Source organism: Ranitomeya variabilis, chromosome 8 (assembly GCF_051348905.1).
Source record: "Ranitomeya variabilis isolate aRanVar5 chromosome 8, aRanVar5.hap1, whole genome shotgun sequence".
NCBI lineage: Eukaryota > Metazoa > Chordata > Amphibia > Anura > Dendrobatidae > Ranitomeya > Ranitomeya variabilis.
Window position 1 is genome coordinate 23,620,477 of NC_135239.1, and position 25,424 is coordinate 23,645,900.

Consider the following 25,424-nt stretch of genomic DNA (forward strand, 5'->3'; position numbering starts at 1 on the left):
TTTTTTTTTATTTATATTTTAGGAGAATAAAAAATCTTGTGTATTTGAACAATTTTCTTCAACCTTTGTTTCCTTTTTTATCCTTTTCTTAAAGGCCCCGTCTCACATAGCGATTTACCAAGGATCACGACCAGCGATACGACCTGGCCGTGATCGTTGGTAAGTCGCTGTGTGGTCGCTGGGGAGCTGTCACACAGACAGCTCTCTCCAGCGACCAACGATCAGGGGAACGACTTCGGCATCGTTGAAACTGTCTTCAACGATGCCGAAGTCCCCCTGCAGCACCCGGGTAACCAGGGTAAACATCGGGTTACTAAGCGCAGGGCCGCGCTTAGTAACCCGATGTTTACCCTGGTTACCAAAAAAACCAAACAGTACATACTCGCCTTTCGGTGTCCGTCAGGTCCCTTGCCGTCTGCTTCCTGCTCTGACTGAGCCGCCGTACAGTGAGAGCAGAGCGCAGCGGTGACGTCACTGCTGTGCTGTGCTCTCACTGTACGGCCGGATCTCAGTCAGAGCAGGAAGCAGACGGCAAGGGACCTGACGGACATCAGATGGTGAGTATGTAGTGTTTTTTTTTTTTTACATTTACGCTGGTAACCAGGGTAAACATCGGGTTACTAAGCGCGGCCCTGCGCTTAGTAACCCGATGTTTACCCTGGTTACCAGTGAAGACATCGCTGGATCGGTGTCACACACACCGATTCAGCGATGTCAGCGGGACCTCAACGACCAAAAAAAGGTCCAGGCCATTCCGACACGACCAGCGATCTCACAGCAGGGGCCTGGTCGCTGCTACGTGTCACACATAGCGAGATCGCTACTGAGGTCGCTGTTGCGTCACAAAACTTGTGACTCAGCAGCGATCTCGCTAGCGATCTCGCTATGTGAGACGGGGCCTTTACACTTTTTGGTCATATTAGAGAACTTGACAGTGCGAATTGGCCACAGTGCTCCTTTTTTTACAGCATATTATGCCACCACAGGGTCTTTTCAGTGTATACTGAAGGCAAAGCTGAGGGCTCTGCCATTTTGAAACCATTGGCAACCCTTTATCACTTTGCAGGGGGGTGACTGAGACCCTATTAGTTTATCCATTTAGATGCCACTAGTGAACCCATCTGAAGGGTTAAACGGCATGGACGGAAGTTAGCTCTAATATCGGCCATAGCCGCAGAGACTCGGGGGTATATACAATCATGGCTGAAAGTGTTGGCACCCTTTAAATTGTTCCAGAAATTATAAGTATTTTTCCCAGAAAATTATTGCAATTACCCATGTTTTGCTACACGTTTATTTCTTTTGTGTGTATTGGAACACCACAAAAAAACAGAGCGAAAGTCAAATTGGACATAATTTCACACACAACTCCAAAAATTGTCGAGACAAAATTATTGGCACCTTCAGCTTAATATTTGGTTGCACACCGTTTGCAATAATTAACTGCAATCAGTAATTTCCTATAACCATAAACAAGCTTCTTACACCTTTCAACTGGAATTTTAAACCACTCTTCTTTTTGGTGTTTCTTGAAGTATGTTTGTGGTCATTGTCCTGCTGGAAGACCCATGACCTAGGACACAAACCCAGCTTTCTGACACTAAGCACTACAGTGCGACCCAAAATCCTTTGGTAATCTTCAGATTTCATGATGCTTTGCACACAGACAAGACGCCCAGTGCCAGAGGCTGCAAAACATCTTTGAACCTCCGCCATATTTGACTGTAGGTACTCTATTCTTTTCTTTGTAGACCTCATTCAATTTTCCCATGACAATAGAATCCTGTGCTTTACCAAAAGGTTCTATCTGGGTCTCATCTGTCCACAAGATGCTTTCCCAGAGGGGTTTTGGCTTACGTACATTTTGGCAAACTGCAGTCTAGCTTTTTTGTGTCTGTGTCAGCAGTGTGGTCCTCTTGGATCTTCTGCTGTAGTGCAAATGTGGATAGATTTAGTGCTGACACTGATCCGCCCTGAGCAAGCAGGACAGGGTGAATTTCTTTGGAACTTGATTGGGGCTGCTTATCTACCATTCAGACTATCCTGCGTTGTAACGTTTCATAAATTTCTCTCTGCCGTCCATGTCCAGAGAGATTAGCTACAGTGCCATGGTTTGCCAGCTTCTTGATTATGTTCCGCACCATGGACAAAGGAACGTCTAGATCTCTGGAGATGAACTTATCTTGAGATTGTTGATATTTTTCAACAATTTTGGTTCTCAAGTCCTCAGTTCTCTTTTCCTCTTTCTGTTCTCCATGTTTAGTGTGGCACACACAATGCAAAAATTGAGTCGACTTCTCCCCTTTTTATCTGGTTTCTGGTGTGCTTTTCATATTGCCCACACCTGTTACTTGCCACAGGTCAGTTTAAACGAGCATCACATGCTTGAAACAAAGTTGTTTTGGAAAGGTGCCAACAATTTTGCCCAATTTGCCTTTTTTTCTGTTCTATTTTGTGTTGTTCCAATGCACACCAAGGAAATAACCTGTGTATAACAAAACGAGTAATTACAGCCCCTGTGCCTGCTCCATCCTTGTGCCATGCATTTACAGCACCTGGCACTAGCTACATCACGTGCATTGAGCTGATATCGTTTCTTGTAATTTCTAGAGCTTTTCCATTATTTCTACTCCCTTGTTCCTTTCACAGGAACCGCACGGTTGGCTGGTGGACCTCGTGAACAGGGTAAGTAGTGGAGAATTTGGGTCCTGATACTGAAACATCAGTTATTTAATGGAGAATCTTATCTTTAGTTCTATCAGTGCAGTTCCCATCTGTAGATCTGTCAGCATCCGTAATAATGGCTGCTTATGGGAACATTAGTCACAGACCAAGATTTGTTTTTGAGGACGCCATCTGGGAATGGGAGTGAGAGTTGTCCCCTGATGTGGGGTGCATGCTTGGAGTAATAATTGCTATAGACCAGTATTGATAATTGTGTGTCCTGCCTCTCTTGTTTCTGCAGTTTGGAGAACTTGGTGGTTTAACGGCGATTCAGACGAAACTGAACTCGGAACAAATAGAACTTGCGGTAAATCCTTTTTTTTTTTTTTTTTTCTTTTTTTTTTTCATGGAGGGAAGGGGCCATTCAGTCCATATTTTCTTACAGATCAGTTTATCACCTTTTTAAAAAAAAAAAAAAATCTCTGCTTGCTGACAGTGAACTCTTGCCCTGACCTGACCCAGGGTGTGTTACAATGCAACAATCTCTGGATCCCTCTGTATCTGCCATTGTTGAAAGCTCCACCGGCCATCGTGTATTACAGGCCTCTTCATATTGCTGCTGTGACCGGCTGCTCATTGTCAAGTCTTTTAATGGAAATGACCCCTTTTAAATTTTGCAGATTAAGGCCCCTTTCACACATCAGTTTTTTGCCATCAGTTGCAATCCGTCTATTTGTGAAAAAAAACGGATCCGGCAACTGATGCCGCTGGTTCCGTTTTTTTCTCATAGACTCGTATTAGCGACAGATGGCCTCATGTTTCATCCGTCGAACATAGTTTGTCCAGAGGCAACAGACAAAGTAACGTTTTTTGTGTACGTCAAAAAACGGACAGACGGATCCGTCGCCGTCCGTCGTTTGCTTCAATGGAAACCTATGGCGTCGGATCTGTCAAGTAACGGAATCCAGCGACGGATTCTGTTTTTTTTTTGACTGAGCATGCTCCGATCCAATTAGTCAGATCCACTAGTCAGATCCGTCCAAAAAAACTGATCCGTTGCATCAGTTCTTCACAATCTGCGACCCATCCATCGAGCCAACGGATTGTGACTGACGGCAAAAAACTGATGTGTGAAAGGGGCCTAACTCTAATGTATTGGGCTCCAGCACCTGTCAGGTCTCTGCTGGATAGTGGTTTCATGATGCAGTTTGCCCCCTTGAGTGTAGCCATATCTCCCCGGCTGCAGTGTACGTTGATTGCACCTGAATTTACTGCTTTACGTTGCAGAAGCATTTTTTTTCCCTTCTGTGATTTTTTTTTTTTTTTCTGTGTTTTTTTTTTTTTTCTCCAAAAGGAAGTGTCTGCATTGGTTCAACCTCTTGGCGTGTGTGCAGAATACCTCAATTCCTCTACTGTACAGGTACGGGACCTTTTTCTGTGAGTTTTGATTAGGATAGAGAGAATATAACTGTAATATCATTGCAACTTTATTATGATGATGATGACTTCTTGTGCTTAGCAGGAGGAACTTGCCACTTGTAGGGTCCATGGGGGGATATCTATGGTGGCCCTATGTCCTCTAGGCAAGGTTCACCTTCTTGCCCATGGCTCTGTGGCTTAGACGGAAACATGGAACAGTGAGAACTAGTTGCTGAGAACCAGACTCCAAAATGACTTGTTAGAATGGAGCAGCTCCATTCATGGTCTACAGGCCGACAGAAACAGCCGAACGTCAGAGCTCCCGTTCACTTTAATAAGAGTTATGGCAAATCAGCAGTCTTTATGGCTAAAATTGAAATGCCACTTTAACTCCTTCAACAACATAGGTCGGGGGTCTGGGTCCTGAAACCCCCAAGCAGCATCTCAGATGAGTGCAGAGACAGATCGGTGTACAGTCTCAGTAGAAAGTCTCGGGGTCCATGCACCACTCATGCTGCTTGCAGAAATGATCACTTGTGACTAGTCTTTGGGGCGATCAGGACCCCCATTTTGTTTAAGGGGGAGTAACGTATAGAAAAAAAGAACTCAATGATAGATTCCCTTTACATGCTCTCCGCTTCTTTCCCTGTCAGACAATGCTGGACCGAGTGATACACAATATGATAAAGTACGTGCAGAACGTGGAAGAGAAGGATCTCAAAGACAAGGTAAATCTATGCTGTCAGGGCATGCTGGGACTTGTAGTTTTACAATAATTGGAGTTCAACTGGAGAGGAGTGCAAGTTGCTGACCCCATTTCGGCGCTAAATGGGTTTTATGTAAATAAAGATTAATCGTTGCATGACGTTTTACAACTTTGTGTTTTTCCTCAGCATTGTCAGGATCTGTGCTTGCTGACATTGGATGGGGAAACTTTCTTAGGCCAGTTTCACACGTCCTGATATTTCCGGTAACGGAAAAAATTGTACCGGAGATATCCGCGTCCGTTTGTCACAATCGTGTGGCGTCCGTGTGTACCATCCGTGTGCTGTCTGTGTATTGAAGCAATTTATTTCAACTTTAACCCTATGACTTTAAAAACGCACACAGACACCATCCGTGTTCAGTACGTGTTTACACGGACCCATTGACTTGTATGGGTCCGTGTGATCCGTCCTGTCGCTTAAAAACGGGCATGTCAGCGTGTTTTGCACACTGACACAGGGTCCGTGAAAACACGCTGACATGTGCATAGACCCATTCATTGGAATGAGTGTATATGTGTCAGTGTCTCCGGTACGTAAGAAAACTGTTACCACACGTACCGGAGACACTGACGTGTGAAACGGCCTTAGACTGAATAACCCCCTCTCCCACCCAGACCTTTCCTAGCTCACACAGCTGGCGAGTCGTTACTGTGTAGTATGACTGGAGATCAAGACTGGACATATGATCCACACTGATGTATCCGGCCTCTGAAAATTAACTGACTGCAAGCAGAGATCTTGAATCTTAAGGAATTACAACACATTTTAGGTTGGAGATGTTTTTATTATTCAGTGTTTATGCTTTATTTCTATGGACTCAGAAATCCCCTATAGTTTCTCTTAGGGGAACTACTTAAGAAAATTCCCCATCAGTGTAGTTCACCTTAATGCAGGTAGTCACGTGGAAATATTCGGCTTTACTTTTAATAGCAGTGTGGCGCTCGTTCACACAGCACGCCTGATGGGGTTTTATGCTCATTTTGCAAATGATTAAATGGGGTTTTCCAAAACTCCTAAGAGCAGATTGTTTTTGTGAGGTCTTATTAGCAGTGACGCAGCCGCTCCCCTGTGCTAGCATAACTGCAAAGATTTACAGTTTAGGTGACCACTTTTTGGGGAACTATAATAGTTCATAACATTGCAAAAAACAAGCCTACAGAGGGCAATTAAAGGTTTTATATTTACAGGGTTTTTTTGTTGTAGTAGTTTTATTATTATTATTATTATTATTATTATTATTATTTTAGAGGTTTGTTGTCTAACATAACCATTGTCTGTTCCTATGTCCCCGCAGAGGCTGGTCAGTATCCCTGAGCTCCTTTCTGCCATCAAATTACTCTGCATGCGTTTTCAGCCAGATCTGGTGAACGTCGTGGACGACCTCAGGCTGGATATCTTACTCCGAATGCTCAAGTCTCCTCATTTCAGCGCAAAAATGAATTCTCTAAAAGAGGTAATGACTCTAGCTAATAAAGGTGGTGTTCACCTCTTGAGATTTTTTTTTTTTCCCTACTTTACATTTTTTACATTCACGTCTAAAATGACTTTTAGTAAAAAACAAATGCATATAAGCAAGAAAAAAAGTACTCAAAGGTGGATTAACATGTTTCACTGCTGTGATATTGATGACCTATCCACAGTACAAGTCATCATTATCAGTTCAGCGGGGGTCTAACACCCCCACCATTATTGTTTTCAGAACGGCGCTCTTCTTCTGAGGATAGCACGTTGGGACAGTGTTTTGATTGATTGGTGGGGGTCTCAGGACCCAGACCCTCACCAATCTGCAGAACATTTAGGTACCTACACTATATAAAGAAATGTTAGGCTGAAGCATCTATGCAGAAAAGCGAAAGCGAGCTCTTCAGCTATTTCATGGGTCCCCATGAGTTTAACAATCACCACGAAAGTCAATTAAAGGATTTTCGTATTTGTTTTCACCATTTCAGGCCTCATTCTAATTATACATTTGTACATTTCTTTTTTGAGGTAACCAAATTGATTGAAGACAGCACTTTATCAAAATCTGTGAAGAATGCCATAGACACAGACCGGCTCCTAGACTGGCTGGTAGAGAATTCTGTCCTGTCAATAGCGCTGGAAGGTCTGTATTTCTAGGGTTGAAGGGGGATAATGGGAAACGACTACTCATTGCCAAGCTGCTAAATCCTCGTCTGTTGCTCTCCTTAGGTAATATCGACCAGGCACAATACTGTGACCGGATAAAGGGAATCATTGAACTGCTTGGCAGTAAATTGTCTTTGGATGAGCTTTCCAAAATCTGGAAGATTCAGGTATTGTTTGCATTTTCTTAATTGTAACACACTTGCAGCCTTGTTGTGTCTTGCGAGTATTAAAGGGTTATCGCATCGTATCATAATACAACCGATAAAATAAAATGCCATCTGCCTTCAGCCACAGCTGGGGGAAGCCTGCAACATTCAACTTATTCATAAATCTGTACTAAGCTGCATCCAGCTTCAATGCTAGAGGGCAGGGATCTAACGTATGAGTACTGTTCTGCTCTTTTTTTTTTTTTATAACCATTTCTTGCTGCTGGTTTAATTTCTTTATGGGGTCGACATACTACTAACTATATATGCTGCAGTTGAGCAATAAAATTTGCAAAACCCGGGCTCACCGGCCACGTTAATACGGTATAGCCCTGCAAGCTTCCTCCAACATCCCCGACGCTTCTTGTGTTTAGTAGGCCCAGCGCACCACTCTCATGATGTTACACCGGCCATACTAATCAGTGGGAGGTATGTCGGCAGGTAGGTAGTGGCTTGAAGGGTGGTCTGGCTGCTTTGAAGTACCTACATGGTTGCTAGACCAGGATCCTGTAAATCTTTTTGCTCATCTCTAATGTATGCCATAAATGGCTGACAATTTCGGATCTTATTTCTAGGACCTACACCTATCCAGAAAGATCACTGAGCACATTTGCGAACTGAGCAAATGAGCTCAGTGAGCTACAGAGCTCATTTAGAAATGAATGGAAAGAGCCTCTAAATTGCCACAGTACAATCATCTAACATCTGTCGATCGTTAACTAGCATATTATGTATAAACTATGCACACTGTATATATACACTGATCTGTTTGTGCTAATCAAAGCTTTTGTCGCTTTTCCCTTTATGACCAGTCAGGGCAATCGTCCACTGTGATAGAAAATATCCACACCATCATTGCCGCTGCAGCCGTGAAGTTCAGCTCCGAGCAGCTCAACCATCTTTTTGTGCTTATTCAGAAGGTAATGTCTCCCGATGCGGCTCCGGCCTGGTTGGTTCTGGGGCCAGTGTTACTCCTCAGTTGTGGGTACTAGTATGTACTAAATACAGGAGGCCTGATGTGCTACTTTTACGGTCTAAGTGTTAGAACCATAGTTAAAGAGGTTCTCGTGCCTTGCAGTACAAGTCTGCATTCACTCTGTGTGACTGCAGACTTGTGAATCCTCATATCGCATACAGTCCGCGCTGTGAGGTTTCTCCGGTGCCAGCGCCGGGAGCAGGCAGTCACGCATTCTTCCAGCCACATTCCAACTAGCCGTGTCCGGCATTGCTCAATTCACTTGCATTGAGTGAGGCCGCACACATCTAGTTGGCACATGACGGCTTGCATGCATATCGCATAGTTGTGGTCACGCTCCCGACACCGGAGAATCCTGACAGTGTGTACTGCAGATATTCATGTATTATGTAGTAAGTTTTTTCTTGGTAGATATGGCACCAGCTATTTACTCTCCCTTTGTACCATGTTTTCCTTTCATCTTGATAACCATCGACCTTTCCTCTTCACAGAGTTGGGAGATTGAGTCTGATAGAGTTCGGCAGAAATTATTAAGCCTCATAGGCCGTATCGGAAGAGAAGCTCGCAACGAGACCACAACCGGAAAGGTGACCGTCCAGAGCTAATAAAAAGCCTCATGATTGTGGCCGCGGCACAACTCACCTCTGTTTTCTTACAGGTCTTAGAAGTCTTATGGGAGCTCGCCCATCTGCCCACTCTGCCATGTAACTTAATCCAGCAAGCCTTAGAGGAGCACCTGACAATCCTTAGTGACGCCTATGCAGTCAAAGAGACCGTTAAGAGGAGTTATATCATAAAGTGCATAGAGGACATTAAGAAGGTGAGAGAACTTCTTCCCAAAAGCTTCAAGTCCACCTGCTGAAAGGTGCGTGGTCATGTGATCTCGCCAGGAAAAGAGTTTTAACATGTACTTTCATAGTATTGCGCCACCTAGTGTTTAATGTGTATGGCCATATGAACGTCCACCTATTGGGTTGAGCGCTGCTGGTCACTCATGCCCAGTCGCTCTACCCACAGCTGAGTATCTGCATAGAGAAGCTCTAATCATGGTAGACAATAGACATGTCTTTCTGCCCTTCTTATTTCACATGGAGAACTTCTACAGTACGTGGCAGTACAACTAAGAAATAAGAAGGGAATACATTGTCAGCTGCCAGAGGGGGAAGGTGACTGATTGCGAGCACAGCGTGCTCTGAGGAGCACAGATTAGGGGAAATGTGAAAGCAAAGGATTTATTAAAATTTTTATTAGTATTTCTTTATATTTTATGTGAACTTTTGATATAAAAATGACCCCTTTTTATAGAGTGTATGGAAAAAGACTGACCATTTGCATCAACCACAAGCTAGCCATACACACAGGAAATTACCTGACCTTTTATCTTTCCAAACTCTACTATAAAAATGCATGTGCAACGCTGCTGAGCATCCATATTTACTGCAAGCGAAGTAGTTCAGTAGATCCATGCAAATTTATAGGGATCAGACTGTTTACATAATAATGGAAGTGGATGAAATGATGATTATGTAGATTAATATTATAAATACTGCTTTCTTATTTCTGATTCAGTCATCCCAGCACAACAACCCTCAGGTGGTATGGGTGGTGCCCGCCTTACGTCAGCTCCACGAGATCACTCGCTCATTCAACAAGCAAACCTATCAAAAGCAAGACAAGGTAAGGGCCATCGGGCCTTGCGCGTATGATACACGTCTCTTACTTTTATGTAAAATGGAAATCTTTGGTTACTTCCTAATTCTGGTGCTTAGATCTGATTTCATGTGGCGTGAGAGGTGCATTTATTTTTAAAAAAATTTTTTTTTGTTTTGCTGTTTCCAGAGCATCATTCAGGACCTGAAGAAGAACTTTGAAATCGTTAAGTTGGTGACCGCAAGTTTAGTGGCGTGCCATCGATTGGCGGTATCCACCGTTGGTCCGGGTGGGCTCGCTGGATCGTCTTTGGTTGACGGCAGATACACTTACCGGGAGGTATCTGACATTGAACATTGAACGTCTTGCCGCAGGGAAAAAGCAATATTTAGTAACACGTCCATTGGGAGAATCCTAACATCCCCAATAGATGCATCATTGAGTTTAGAAGTTTTGGGTGATGTCCGCTTTAGAAACCCCAGATTACACAACAGCTGCAGGCAAATTGTAGCCTCATTCAGATAATGCAGAACTTGTGCTTTTCTGGGTTCTCTAAAATCCAAGCATTTTACAAAAAAAATTTAAAAAAATTGTATTTTTTTTTTTTTAATTCCCATGTCCTAATTAATGTACTTTCAGTTTTAGAGATATTCAGTTATGGGTCATTGTAATTTGCAGTCGTTAGCTGCATGAATGACAGATGTAATGCACCATCAGAAAAAAAATGAATGCCCTCTCTGTTACCTATTGCAGTATTTGGAGGCTCATTTGAAATTCCTGGCGTTTTTCCTTCAAGAAGCCACGCTGTATCTTGGCTGGAGTCGCGCCAAAGAGATCTGGGAATGTCTGGTGACCGGACACGACGTGTGTGAGCTGGACCGGGAAGTAAGTAATAGTTAGACGATGACTGCATCTCATAGTCCTGTTGATAATCACATGCCCATTATTCCATATCCTGACCGGCACTGGTTATCAGGCTGTTACTGAGACATGGAGGTTAATTCCAAACTACGTGCTTGTGACCAAGTCTTGCAAAGATGATGCAAGGCAGTACATATGATGACTGCAGATTTTGTTGCAAAATTTTCACTGTCAATCATCTGAATTGGGTTGATTCAGATGAATGGGGCAGTTCTACAACCATAGACTACATGTGATCCTGCCCTCGGGCTCCACGACAATGTGTCTTGTGACTACTTTTGGGGACCGCATTTTTAGCTGCAGTAAAATTGGCCAAACCACAGACACCGGTTTCGATGCAAGAAGCAGTCATGTGCGACCTGACCCCAATATTGCTATTGCATGGAGTTTCATAGTTGCAATAAAATCTCATTGATAAATCGTTAATGCGATATCATAGTGCAATACTGCTACCTTCGCCGTATGTGGCTTTAGGGCTCATTTGGATGTTTTTCATGTTTGTCATTCGGATGTTTTTGACGTTCGTTTTCTATCCGTATTTCTCACTGGTAGATCTCATACCTATTGTAGTCTATGGAGCTGTTCACATGTCCGTTTATTTTCGGATCAAACTCTCCAGTGCAAGTCTATGGATTCATGAAATAAATCTGAGCGCATTTGGATGCCATCCATGTCCTGTCCATGTTTAACAGACTGTTAAATCGGAGAAGGTGGAGAAATGTTTATCATTTATTTTTATTTTACATCCAAGAAAATCTGATGAAATTCAGACTGATTTTTTGCGTTGAAAAATCACTGATTGAGCACTTTCTGTTTTCTATATTAGATGCCGATTATATTGCATAGTTTATTTTATTATTTTTTTCCCCAGATGTGTTTTGAGTGGTTTACTAAAGGACAGCACGACCTCGAGAGCGACGTCCAGCAGCAACTTTTTAAGGAGAAAATACTAAAGTTAGAGTCTTACGAAATTACAATGAATGGTATGAGAAATCAAGGGGTGGCGGTGGGGCGGTACATGCTGGTCTCTAATACTTGTCTGGAGTATAAACTCTTTTGTTTTTGTATTATTCTCGTGAACTTTATTTTATTTAGCATGCAATTGTCCAGAAAGGTTCATAATCTGCATTTTCACAAATTTTTTAAAACTTTTATGCCTCATTCACACGTCATGATTTTTTGCATCATCGTTTGTATGCCGAAGCCAGGAGTGGAACTTGAAGAAAATCTATATTTGAACGATTGACACCTGTTTTGCAGACAATCCTAGTTTTGACATAGAAATACTGATGCAAAAATACTGGCTTGTGAATGAGGTCAAACAGAGAGAATGAAAACTGCTGCTCCCGAGAAGGAAAAATAAATCTTTTCTCATTGTAATAGTGCTTTCTTTTAACTGTCTAGTAACTTTTGCATTGTTTTTAAGGACCTGCAGTAATCTAGCGTATTTGATATGTAGATCCTGGTAATCCTGGGTTACGTTATATTGTTGCCTTTAATCCCTGTATATGACTTGCAGGTTTCAACCTCTTCAAGACGTTCTTTGAGAATGTCAATCTTTGTGATCATCGATTGAAGCGTCAGGGAACACAACTGGTGAGCGCTCCTGAGATCTGGAATATTTTACCCCCCATCTGCTATCTGAAGTTTTGCTTCATTTGTGATATAAAAATCTCTCTCCTTGATTTCTGCATGAATATCCAAGGAGACGGGGGGAAAAAAAGAGCTTGTGCCAGGCGCTTATGGCAATTCTTACCTTCAGGAAACTAATGGATCTGATGTAATCAAATGCATCCTTTGTGATCATTGCTGTTCTTTATGATGGGGGATAAGTTACTGATTGCTGGGGTCACACCACTGTCCTGGTAATGGGGCTAAGACAGACACATAGACATCATAGAGGGAGATCCTTCACCATTAGCCAGAGCCTTTCAGTGAGTTCAGTTATTGCTGCCTCTTCTCGTTTATTGTACAGGGGCAAGAATCTGTCAAGACACACACATAAGTTATCTTGTTTTATTATATCTTTGGTCTCCATCTTTCAATTTTTTTTTTTGCAGCATGTTGAGAAACTGGAATTGATCGGCATGGATTTCATCTGGAAAGTGGCAGTGGAATCTCCTGATGAAGAAATCGCCAATGAAGCTATACAGCTGATCATCAACTACAGCTACATCAGTCTCAACCCTCGGCTGAAAAAAGTGAGCGAGTGCACGTCTTGCGAGCAAACAAATTGCCTCTGTATATCCGTGAGATCCTGATATACGTGTCCCATTTATTTTACAGGATTCTGTCTCTTTGCACAAGAAATTCATAGCTGATTGCTACACGCGGCTAGAGGTAAGAATCGAGCTTGCATTGATTTGCTTGTTTTTGAAGGAAGTGTCTTTACCCTTATTCATGTTAATTGGATTAATCACAGCAGCACAGAGTATTTTAGGAAGTTGAGGTAAAAGCTGCTTTGATAGATATGTGTATGACGGAGTGTCAGTGTGAGGAGGAGAGTGGAAGTTACATAGTGAAAGGAGCACGGTCTTGAGCTGCACAGAGTATTTCAGCAGATGAATGGGCTGATCTTTTGGATCTGCAATACTATAGGAGGGGAATGATGATGGGGAATGATGCTGCAGTAAGGCAAAAGTCACCGCATTAGGTTATTTTTGCTTTGTGCTGTAGGCGGAAACTGTTTTTCTTTGTGTTTTTAGGCTGCAAGTTCTGCACTCGGAGGCCCCACTCTCACCCATGCAGTGACCAGAGCTACAAAAATGCTGACTGCCACCGCTATGCCATCAGTGGCCACCTCTGTACAGTCCCCATACAGGTGAGGGTCCGCAGAGCCAAGAGGGTACGTAGGTGGCAGTAGAAACCCCTCTTTCTCCTAGGTATCATTGGGGGACACAGGACGAATGGGTGTTATGCTGCTGCCACTAGGAGGACACTAAGTTAAACACACACAAAAGATTAACTCCTCCCCTGCAGTATACACCCACAGACTGGACAATCCAGAGCCAGTTCTTACTTAGTGTCTCAGGAGGCACTTGGGTCCTCAGGACCCCACCAATTTTTTGTTTTTGATTTAACGGAAAGAAGGGAGCGACAGGCAAATTTTTTAGCTCTGATCTCTCCCGCACCAACAACGGGCAAGTACACGGAGCGTTCCTCCTGTATCCTTTCCCGCAACGATGGATGCCAGCCCTGGCTCACCTTTCAGTGTGGCGACGGTTCCCTAGCGTCCCGATCTCCTTCCATCCTTCTCAGGCGACCATGGGGACTAATCATCCACCTAAGTCTCCTGGAGCCAGGGCACAGCCGGACAAATTGACAGGGCGTCCGCGCAGCCGCCCACTGCACCACCACTGAATATAGTGGCTGATACATGGCGGCAGTAGCTCTCCACCCTCTCCCTATCATGGTGAAGGTGGATGGAGCATCGGTCCCATCGCACAAGGTAAGTGCGGGGACCGACCAGCTGGCAGCAGGGGGCCCCCCCTTATTCTCTTCTAAATGCGGCTCTGCAGCCGCAGGACAATGTGCGGCTCTGCAGCCGCGGGGCAGCGTGCGGCTCTGCAGCCGCGGGACAATGTGCGGCTCTGCAGCCGCGGGGCAGCGTGCGGCTCTGCAGCCGCGGGGCAGCGTGCGGCTCTATAGCCGCTGGGCAGCGTTTACTTTCTGAGAGGGCTCGGCGGCTCCCAGGCCTGGGTCGGACTACAGCGCCCGCCTACAAGCATGCCGCCGCCCGCCCACGACACGCCCCCTCCCTGGGCGCTTCTCGCTCCCGAGAAGCGCCCTTCTCACTTCTCGGCGGCCATCTTGGACCAGGAAGTGCGCTGGCGGCTCTGCAGCACCGCAGCGCTCAGGACAGGAGGAAAACTTCAGGATCTCCCTGCCAAGCCACCGCGGATCCTGGGTGAGACGCACCCAATAGGATTGCCTCCCCCCCCCTGCCAGTACGCTCACTCCACAGCAAATATGTCACAGTCTAGGCAAAAACGGACTGGAAAGACCCACTCTGTTATTTTTGCTGTGTGCACCTCCTGCAAGATTTCTCTGCCCCGAGGTCACACCACCCCGCTGTGCTCTGCCTGTGAAATGCCCGCGGCACAGGATAATCCGGCCTCTGACCCGGAATGTAGTGAGCCTAGTACCCCCGCATGGGCGTCCTCCCTTGCTCGATCTGTGGCATCCTTGGAAAGGACGATACAGTCCCTCCGTGAGCCGTCCCTTACCCAGGGTACTTCCAAGGATGATGTAACGCGGTCTAAGAACCCCTCACGGCCCAGAGGTCGTACAGTTTCCAGAAGCCCTCACTCATATAGAAAGAAGTCCAGGGTAATATCTCCGGTCCGTGATCAGCCTTCTGGTTCAGAGAGTGAAGTCTCTCGTCACTCATCCCCAGATCATAGCAGGGAATCTTTTCTGGACGACGCTTCCAGCGTGTCCTGTTCCCCAGAGTACCGTCATGACCAAGAGACCCTTGATTCTCTCATAGACTCTGTAAGTCAGACTCTACAGTTAGAGGAGGAAGCCCCGTCTAAGGCGGCTCATCCCGTGTCATTTGGGCGGACTACAAAGGCTCATAGGTTTTTTCCCACGCATCCTCAATTCAAGGACATTGTCGATCTCCATAGAGTCCGTCCGGATAAACGCTTCTCAGGTCAGAAGGCTATGCAATTGAAGTATCCGTTTGCTCAGGACCTTGCTAAGGAGTGGTCTCAGTCACCCTCCGTGGACCCGCCAGTGTCGCGGCTAGCCACAAAGGCGGTTCTATCTTCCTCCGAGGGCGCGTCCATCAGGCATCCCACGGATAGACAAATTGATCAGATGGCTCGTTCGGCTTTTGAAGCTTCCTCGGCTTCTCTCTTTCCTTCTTTTGCCGCCACATGGGTTGCAAAAGCCATGACCCATTGGGCCGAGTCTTTAGCCTCTACTGCACTTCATGCCGACTTACCCCCTGAGGTTTCTCACCTGGCCACTCAGATTGCCAGAGCGGGGGACTTTGTAGTTTCCGCATCCTTAGACGCGGCCAACTGTGCCTCACAGGCAGCGGCCAATGCTGTCACGGTCCGCAGATCCCTTTGGCTCAGGGACTGGAAAGCGGACTCAGGATCCAAAAAATCTCTCACGTCCCTTCCATACCAGGGTGAACGTCTGTTTGGGGACAAACTAGATAAAATGATCGCAGACTCCACAGGGGGAAAGAGCAAATTCCTTCCCCAGCAACGGACCTTTCGTCCCTTTCGCAACCAACAGGGCCGAGGCCGATATTTCCGTTTCGGTTCCAACTGGTCCAATCCTTCCTCCGCGCCACCTGGCGTCGGGAGAGGTCAGCGCAAGGACAGAACCTCCCAGCCATCTTACAAACCTTCTCCCTCTTGGAGAGGCAGACCCAGACAACAGGGGTCCAGGGGGTCCAGATCTAACAGGTCTCCTCCTCAATGACTCTTGGCAGACGCCAAAGGACACCGACAGAGTTGGCGGCCGCCTACTCTTCTTTCGGGACGCGTGGCTCTCGGTAGTTCCCGACCGATGGGTCCGCGATCTGGTATCCGTCGGTTACAAGATAGAGTTTGTCTCTCTTCCCCCATCTCGTTTCTTTCAGTCCCCTCCTCCCAGAGCAAGGGTCCGTCAGTATTTCCAGGCCATAAAATCGCTATGGGACGACGGGGTCATCATCCCGGTACCTCAGGACGAAAGGTACCAAGGTTTTTATTCCAATCTTTTCATTGTACCAAAGAAGGACGGCTCCGTACGTCCGATATTGGACCTCAAACTCCTCAACAGGTACGTCCGTGTACGTCAATTCCGAATGGAGTCCCTCCGCTCGGTAATTGCCTCTCTGGAAGAGGGCGAGTTTCTTGCATCTCTAGATGTTCAAGACGCTTACCTGCACATTCCCATTCTGCCGTCTCATCAGCGCTTTCTCCGCTTCGTGGTCCAGGGCCACCATTTTCAGTTTGTCGCCCTACCGTTCGGGCTGGCCACCGCTCCTCGGGTGTTCACCAAGGTCATGGCGGCTGCCGTGGCCATTCTCCATGCTCGAGGCATAGTGGTGTTGCCCTACCTGGACGACATTCTTATAAAGGGACCCTCTTTCCGGTCCTGTTCAGAGGCGGTAGATGTCACTATAAATACTCTTTCACGCCTGGGCTGGAAACTCAATTTCAAAAAATCTTCCCCAGTCCCGGCCCAAACCATACCCTACCTGGGCATGATCTTAGACTCCTCTCAGGGTCTAGTACTCTTGCCTCCGGAAAAGGTATCTACTCTACAGAGAGAAGTCCGGAAGCTTGCTCAACCTCGCTCTCACTCCCTACGCTTCTCCATGAGGGTACTCGGCAGGATGGTGGCGGCAATGGAGGCAGTGCCCTTTGCGGTTTTTCACCTCCGGCCCTTACAACACGCCATTCTGGCAGTATGGGACAGGAATCCCGCCTCGCTCGACCGCCGTCTCCTTCTCTCTCGCCAAATCAGACAATCCCTCAGGTGGTGGACCGAGAGGTCCTCCCTGACTCGGGGGAAGTCTTTCCTTCCGGTGCACTGGCTGGTTGTCACAACGGACGCCAGTCTCTTCGGCTGGGGTGCAGTGTTCCAGCGCCACTCGACCCAGGGTCGCTGGTCGCCGCAGGAGTCCCAGCTACCCATCAATATCTTAGAGATTCGGGCAATCAGACTAGCCCTCCATCATTTTCAGCAGTTCCTCTCCGGACGTGCAGTAAGAGTCCAGTCCGACAACGCTACTGCAGTAGCCTACGTCAACCGCCAAGGGGGCACTCGCAGCAAGGCGGCCATGGTCGAGGTGACGCTAATTCTCCGCTGGGCCGAGGCACATCTTTCCATACTCTCAGCAGTTTTCATACCAGGCGTGGAAAACTGGGAAGCGGACTTTCTAAGTCGCCACAGCCTCGATCCCGGAGAGTGGTCTCTTCATCCCGCAGTCTTTCACCAGATCTGCTCTCGTTGGGGGACCCCGGACGTGGATCTAATGGCATCCCGCCTCAATTGTCAGGTTCCCGTCTTCATGGCCAGGTCTCACGACCCCTCAGCCTTCGGAGCCGACGCTCTCGTCCTCTCATGGCAGGGCTTCAGTCTCCCATACATCTTTCCCCCAATTCCCCTTCTGGGGAAGGTTATCAGGAAGATCAAGGCAGAACGGATTCCAGTAATCCTCATCGCTCCGGATTGGCCACGCAGGACATGGTATGCCGAGATGGTTCAACTGGTCTCAGACGTACCTTGGAGGCTGCCGAATCGCGCAGACCTCCTGTCTCAAGGGCCCATTTACCACCCGAACTCAGAGGCCCTGTGTTTAACGGCGTGGCCGTTGAGTCCTGGGTTCTGAGGCAGAAGGGGTTGTCTCAGACGGTGATATCTACCATGCTCCGTGCACGCAAGTCTTCTTCTATGCGCATCTACCACCGCGCTTGGAAGGCATACTTCGCCTGGTGCAGGGATCGGAGGCGTTCCCCCCTCCGTTTTTCTATTCCTCACATTTTGGAATTCCTCCAATCAGGCGTAGACTTGGGTCTTGCACTCAGCTCTCTTAAGGGCCAAATTTCTGCTCTCTCGGTCCTTTTTCAGAGAAGGATCGCAAACAGATTGCAGGTCAGGACCTTTATCCAGGGGGTTTCTCATATGGTTCCGCCTTACAAGATGCCTTTGGAACCATGGGACCTGAACTTAGTTCTCTGTGCTCTTCAAGAGCCACCTTTTGAGCCCTTGCACGAGGTGTCTTTGCTGTTCTTGTCTTGGAAGATTGTCTTCCTCGTGGCTGTCACGTCTATTCGACGTGTCTCTGAGCTGGCAGCTCTGTCGTGCCGACCTCCTTTCCTCGTGTTCCACCAGGATAAGGTAGTTCTGCGGACATGTCCGACTTTTCTTCCGAAGGTCGTTTCCTCCTTCCATCTTAATGAGGAAATTGTTCTTCCCTCACTGTGCCCTGCGCCTTCCCACCCCACGGAAAGGGCGCTCCACACTCTGGACTTAGTGAGGGGTCTCAGACGTTATGTCTCCAGGACTGCGTCTTTCCGTAGATCAGATGCCTTGTTTGTTCTTCCGGAGGGGCCACGGAAGGGACTACCCGCTTCCAAGGCCTCCATTGCCAAGTGGATTCGTTCCGCCATCCAAGAGTCCTACCGTGTCAAGGGTCACGCTGCACCTCCGGGGATCAAGGCTCATTCTACCCGGTCAGTCGGCGCGTCCTGGGCCATCCGGCACCAGGCATCGGCAGCACAGGTCTGCAAGGCTGCTACATGGTCCAGTCTCCATACATTCACGAAACACTACCATGTGCACTTTCAGGCCTCGGCAGACGCTTCCGTCGGTAGGCGTATTCTACAAGCGGCTGTGTCTCATATGTAGTTTGTAGGCTCGCACAGCACTCATAACTTCTGGTGACCCGCCCAGGGACTGCTTTAGGACGTCCCATTCGTCCTGTGTCCCCCAATGATACGTAGGAGAAAAGGAGATTTTTGTGTACTCACCGTAAAATCTTTTTCTCCGAGTCATCATTGGGGGACACAGCACCCTCCCTGTTAGCCTAGTTGGCTCAATTGTTTTTTTCAGTCTGTGTTTGTTGACTTTGACATGTTTTCTGTTTGATAACTGGTTTACTCCTACTGCTTTGTTACCGAACTGGCTCTGGATTGTCCAGTCTGTGGGTGTATACTGCAGGGGAGGAGTTAATCTTTTGTGTGTGTTTAACTTAGTGTCCTCCTAGTGGCAGCAGCATAACACCCATTCGTCCTGTGTCCCCCAATGATGACTCGGAGAAAAAGATTTTACGGTGAGTACACAAAAATCTCCTTTTCTTTATCGCTTCATTGGGGGACACAGATAACCATGGGGTGTATGCTGCTGCTGCTTGGAGGATGACACTATGCAAAAAAGGAAAAGAACAATAGCTCCTCCCCGGCAGTATATACCCACCGACAGGCACTGAGCACCCCAGTTTATGCTTAGTGTCTGTAGGAGGCGGACCTGGATCTCCCAGATCCGCAGCTAATCATTTTTTGCTTTCGCAGGTTTGTTGTGTTTTACTAATTATTTATTTTGTCTTTCAGATTCAACTTCTAGGGAATCAGGGTGTTCATTCACTCTGCCTTCCCATTATTAGCGGCTGAGCGAGCAGTGTGGTGTCACCCACATCGCAACACTCAGGCCTGCTGGCAGGACATTTCTCCCCTGCGCCTTCATTGGTGCCTCAGGGTGAGTTTGGTGGCCGGTCCTTGCCGAATTTCCTCCTCACCCCTCTCCTTGGACAGGGCTGAGAGGGAGACAGTAGACACCAGCGGTGACCTTCCCCCCCCCCTTTTTCCCTAAGGGGGTTGATGCCGTCTCCTGGAAGAGGGTTCTTCTCTCCAGCGTCCCTGCCTTCCCTTGGGCCCCTGGACGACACTCATACAGCGCTGAAGATCAAGGTAATGAAGATATATCGGGGGGAAGGGGATTGTTGTTTGTATTACACGCTGGCTCCCTTCCCTCCCCTGGACCTGTCGGCGCTGCCCTGCCGTCTATTCCATGCGTTGTCCATTCAGCACCGCGGCTCCCCTTTTTTACTTTCACTTTACCTCAGTTCGGGCCGGTCGGCCGCGCCTCCTAATCGCCCGCGCTTTCTTGGCGCCCAGTGATATTTTAAACAGCTCACACGCCTCCTTCTGCCGCTGGACCTATCAGGGGTTTCTCTCTTCCCGGTCATTTGCTGTGCGCTTAACCACTCCCCCCCCCTTTCCCACGAGGCTTCTATTCCTCCTCCATCTTGGATTCTGCTTCCTATGCAGACGCTACTCCACTCGGGGGGCACAGATACCGACGCAGCGGAAGCTCTTTCCTTCCTGTACGGTAGGCTTTCATCCGTACCCTAGCAACCCTCCCCTGCAGTATACCATACTCCGGAGGCAGCGCTGCAGTAGTTTAGACTTACACAGGCAGAGCTTTCCAACCCTTTTTTTCTTACTATAAGCTCACAGCCTACATATGTCCAACTCTATTGGGGCTTCTGTTTCCAAACCCACCATCATTCATTACGCTTGCTCACGCTGCAAGAAAAAGTGGTCAGCAGGTCAGTCGTCACCCTTCTGCCAATCCTGCAGTCCGCCTACCATGTCTGCTCCGCAGGAAGCTTCCGAATCTCGGGATGAGTGCACTCCCGCTCCCCCAGAGTGGGCAGTTGCTATGTCTCAGTCAGTCTCTGACTTGACTAAAGTATCACAATCTCTGGTCCAGGCACTTGAACGACTTCCGCATCTAGCTACAGCCACCAGTGCTCCGACCTTCTCTCATGGCGAGTCGCATGCACCTGTTATCGACCCTCAGATGAACGCGCCGGCCGTTCTAGAAAGAGGTCCCTGTCTGGCTCCTCTTCCAGCTATCCGGGTCCCTCAGCAGTTCCCAAGCTGCTCACCTCTTCCCAATTCCCCTCTTCGGAGGAGGACCTTGGGTCGGACATAGATTCCCAGTCCGGGTCTGACTCTGACTCAGACCAGACGCCTGGCATACAGGCTATTGTGGATAGTGTCATCTTGGCTATCTCCCAAACTCTTAAGCTTAAACAGGATGAGGTTCCCTCACAGGATCCTTCTGTCTCCTTCAAACGGGTCAAGCGTCCTTCTCGCCCCTTTCCCAATCACAAGGAATTTGAGTCTACCCTGTCTAAGCACTGGGAACATCCTGAGAAGCGCTTCCCAGGTAGAAAACACCTGGACGTATTATACCCATTTAGTGCTGACCTCCTTGCCAAATGGGCAGAATCTCCAAAGGTGGACCCGCCGGTTTCCCGTCTTTCATCCAAGACGGTCTTGTCCTTACCTGACGGTGCGTCGCTTAAGGATGCCACGGACAGACAGATTGAGACTCTAGCCAAATCAGCTTTCGAGGCATCAGGAGCTTCCCTCTGCCCCAGTTTCGCCTCCACCTGGGTGGCAAAGGCCATTTCCGCCTGGGCCAAGATTCTTCGACGAGGCATTTTGGCTTCGGCTTCCCCACAGGAACTGGCTGATTTGGCGGACCAGATCGGCCACGCGGGCAAATACGTTTTGGCTGCCTCCTTGGATGCAGCGGCCTGTTCCGCAAGGGCAAGTAGCAACATCATTGCTATACGCCGCATTCTTTGGCTCAAAGCATGGAGTGCAGATACAACTTCTAAGAAGTCTCCCACCAACCTAGCCTTTCAGGGTTCCAGACTCTTTGACTCTCGCTTAAACCAGATCATTTCTGATGCCACGGGAGGAAAAAGTACTTCCCTCCTTCAGTCTAGACCAAAACGTTTCTTCAATAAAAAGGGCCCTAGGCCTTTTAGGCACTTTCGTCAATTTCGGACCTCTGACTCCTCTTCCCAGCAGGAGCAACCTTCCGCTTCAGGAGAGCGGAGGAGAGACCCTCTTACAAGCCTGCCCCCAGATGGAGAACTAAGAGCCAACCTTCCAGGTCCTCTGGCTCCCGTTCCGATAGATTTCATTCCAAGTGACTGGTCGCCCCCACCTGGAATGACTTCCAGGGTGGGAGGCAGACTTCTTTCCTTCCGGGACGCCTGGTTCTCTGTAGTCAGCGACGCCTGGGTCAGAGAGGCAGTTACCTCCGGTTACAAGATCGAATTTTCTTCCCTTCCGGAAAATCGTTTCTTCCTCTCTCGGCCACCAAGGCAACCGTCTTAACTGCCCGAGTTTCTCCAGGCCGTCTCTTCCCTGGTCACAGCTGGCGTAGTCGTTCCTGTCCCTTCAAACGAGCGGTTTTCAGGGTTCTACTCGAACCTCTTTGTAGTCCCCAAGAAGGACGGTTCCCTTCGCCCAATTCTGGATCTTAAGTTTTTGAACCGCCATGTTTGACTCCGCCACTTCAGGATGGAGTCCTTCCGGTCTGTGATTGCCGCCATGGAGCCCGGGGAGTTCCTGTGTTCGGGAGACATTCAGGATGCTTACCTTCATGTTCCTATCTGCGTACGGCACCAGAGGTACCTTTGGTTTGCTATCCAGGAAGAGCACTACCAATTCACGGCTCTCCCGTTCGGCCTGGCGTCTGCTCCCAGGGTCTTCACCAAGATCATGGCGGCGGTCATGGCCATCCTTCGTTCCAGGGGGATACTCATTATCCCCTACCTGGACGATCTTTTGGTCAGGGGTTCTTCTCATCGAGACTGTGCGCGAAGCCTCCTGATCTCTCTGGACACTCTGACTCGCCTCGGGTGGATCATCAACCGGGACAAGTCCTCTCTGATTCCCTGCCAGCGTCTGTCCTTCCTGGGCATGGAATTCGACACGAACTTGGCTCGGGTCTTCCTCCCACCGGACAAGTTCTCCGGTCTCCGCAAGGCAGCCCGATCTCTCAAACACCCAGCACCTAGCTCGCTTCGGTTCTGCATGGCAGTCCTGGGAAAGACGGTTGCCTCCATGGAGGCCATTCCCTTTGCCCAATTCCACACACATCCCCTCCAACTGTTTCTTCTCTCCACTTGGAACAGATCCACGACCTCACTGGACCGCCCCGTTCGCCTGCCTCGGCAGGTTCGGCAGTCACTGACCTGGTGGACCCTCTCTTCATCGCTCCTCAGAGGGAGGTCTTTCCTTCCGCTTCAGTGGCAGGTCATCACCACAGATGCCAGCCTGCTCGGTTGAGGAGCGGTCTTCCGACATCTCACAGCGCAGGGTCGCTGGACCCACCAGGAGGCTCTTCTTCCTATCAACTTACCGGAGATCAGAGCAATCTTCCTTGCCCTACTCCACTGGCAATCACTCCTGGCCGGTCGTCCCGTCCGCATCCAGTCGGACAACGCCACGGCCGTGGCGTACTTAAACCACCAGGGCGGGACGCGCAGCAGTCAGGTAATGGCAGAGGCAGCAAGGATACTTCATTGGGCGGAACGTCACGTTCCAGTCATTTCAGCTGTCCACATTCCGGGCGTCAAAAATTTGGCAGCTGACTTCCTCAGCCGCCAGGGCCTGGCGGCGGGCGAGTGGTCTCTCCATCCCTCAGTATTCGACCAGATTTGTCTTCGTTGGGGCACCCCAGACGTCGACCTCATATCATCTCGGATGAACCACAAGGTTCCTCAGTTTGTCGCCAGATCCCGGGACCCCCTGGCCATCAGCCACGACGCCTTGGTAATCCCATGGTCGCAGTTTCAGTTTCCTTACATGTTTCCCCCACTTCCCTTGATCCCAAGGGTAGTAAAAAAGGATAAAGTTAGAGGGGATTCCGGTCATACTCCTAGCTCCAGACTGGCCAAGGCGCCCCTGGTACGCGGAGCTGGTCAACATGCTCGTGGATACCCCTTGGAGACTCCCAGACCGCTCAGATCTTCTCTCACAGGGCCCACTCTTCCACCAGAGTTCTCAGTCCCTGCATTTAACGGCATGGCTGTTGAGGCCGCGGTTCTGAGGGAGTCTGGTTTTTCTCATCAGGTCATACAGACCATGATCAGAGCCAGAAAGCCGGCTTCTTCTCGCATTTACCACAGGTACTGGAAGGCTTTCTTCCGGTGGTGCGAGACACACAACGTCTTTACGATGACTTTTTCCCTTCTGGACTTTCTGGGCTTCCTGCAGTCGGGTCTCGACTCGGGTTTGTCCCTCAGTACCCTAAAGGGTCAAGTTTCCGCCTTGTCCATTCTTTTCCAAAGGGACTTGGCTTCCGTCTCTCAAGTGAAGACTTTTCTGCAAGGAGTTGCTCATCTTGCTCCTCCTTTTCGTCCTCCGCTGGAACCTTGGAACCTCAATTTGGTTCTCAGTGCCCTTCAGACCGTTCCTTTTGAACCGCTTCAGGACAACTTTTTCCTTTCTTTCCTGGAAGGTGGCCTTCCTCATTGCCATCACTTCAATTAGAAGAGTTTCCGAGCTGGCAGCATTATCCTGCCGCTCCCCCTTCCTGATTCTTCATCAGGGCAAGGTGGTTTTCACTTTCCACATCAATGAGGATATCATTCTTCCTTCTTTTTGCCCTTCTCCTGTTCACCCCTTGGAGAAGTATCTTCACAAGCTTGACGTTGTCAGGGCTGTTCGGATCTATCTTTCTAGAACTGCCCATTTTCGCAAATCCGACTCTGTTTGTCATTGCTGAGGGTCGCCGAAAAGGCCTTCAAGCGTCCAAATCCACTATTTCTCGCTGGAATCGTTCTGCTATAACAGAATCCTACCGTGCTCGAGAGACACAGCCCCCTCCTGGGGTACGGGCCCACTCCACCAGAGCTGTCGGTGCTTCCTGGGCTGTTCGTCACCAGGCCTCCGCTTTGCAGGTTTGCAAGGCCACCACCTGGTCGTCTTTACATACGTTCATGAGGTTCTATAGGGTTCAGACCCAGACCTCGTCAGATGCAGGTTTTGGTAGGAAGGTACTGCAGGCGGCGGTCGCACACCGGCCGACCTGAGCCCTTTTCTCGCTTCCTTTCTACCCACCCTTTTCCGGGACTGTTTTTGGACGTCCCACGGTTATCTGGGTCCCCCAATGAAGCGATAAAGAAAGAGGGATTTTTGGTACTCACCTTAAAATCTCTTTCTTGGAGCCTTCATTGGGGGACACAGCACCCTCCCTGGTTATTTATTCTTGGTACCGTGTTTGGGCCTACAAGTCCTGATTGAGTTGGTACTCATGTGTTCTCTGTTATGGTTGTTTCTCCTACTGCTTTTTTCACCAACTGAGGTGCTCAGTGCCTGTCGGTGGGTGTATACTGCCGGGGAGGGGCTATTGTTCTTTTTCCTTTTTTGCATA

The 25,424-nt window shown here is 48.4% G+C and overlaps 1 protein-coding gene across 2 annotated transcripts in view; it reads left to right on the forward strand.

Moving 5' to 3' along the window:
- USP24 (ubiquitin specific peptidase 24) overlaps window positions 1–25,424 on the forward strand; it is an 87,539-nt gene that overhangs the window by 34,888 nt on the left and 27,227 nt on the right. For both annotated transcript variants that reach the window (XM_077276241.1, XM_077276242.1), the window contains exons 6-23: window positions 2,650–2,685; window positions 2,966–3,031; window positions 4,019–4,084; window positions 4,737–4,811; window positions 6,145–6,303; window positions 6,840–6,954; window positions 7,041–7,144; window positions 7,996–8,103; window positions 8,651–8,746; window positions 8,818–8,979; window positions 9,729–9,836; window positions 9,999–10,148; window positions 10,563–10,694; window positions 11,602–11,713; window positions 12,250–12,326; window positions 12,791–12,931; window positions 13,017–13,070; window positions 13,436–13,551. In XM_077276241.1, the coding sequence (XP_077132356.1) occupies window positions 2,650–2,685; window positions 2,966–3,031; window positions 4,019–4,084; window positions 4,737–4,811; window positions 6,145–6,303; window positions 6,840–6,954; window positions 7,041–7,144; window positions 7,996–8,103; window positions 8,651–8,746; window positions 8,818–8,979; window positions 9,729–9,836; window positions 9,999–10,148; window positions 10,563–10,694; window positions 11,602–11,713; window positions 12,250–12,326; window positions 12,791–12,931; window positions 13,017–13,070; window positions 13,436–13,551 (1,877 nt within the window). The remainder of the gene's footprint in view (window positions 1–2,649; window positions 2,686–2,965; window positions 3,032–4,018; window positions 4,085–4,736; window positions 4,812–6,144; window positions 6,304–6,839; window positions 6,955–7,040; window positions 7,145–7,995; window positions 8,104–8,650; window positions 8,747–8,817; window positions 8,980–9,728; window positions 9,837–9,998; window positions 10,149–10,562; window positions 10,695–11,601; window positions 11,714–12,249; window positions 12,327–12,790; window positions 12,932–13,016; window positions 13,071–13,435; window positions 13,552–25,424) is intronic.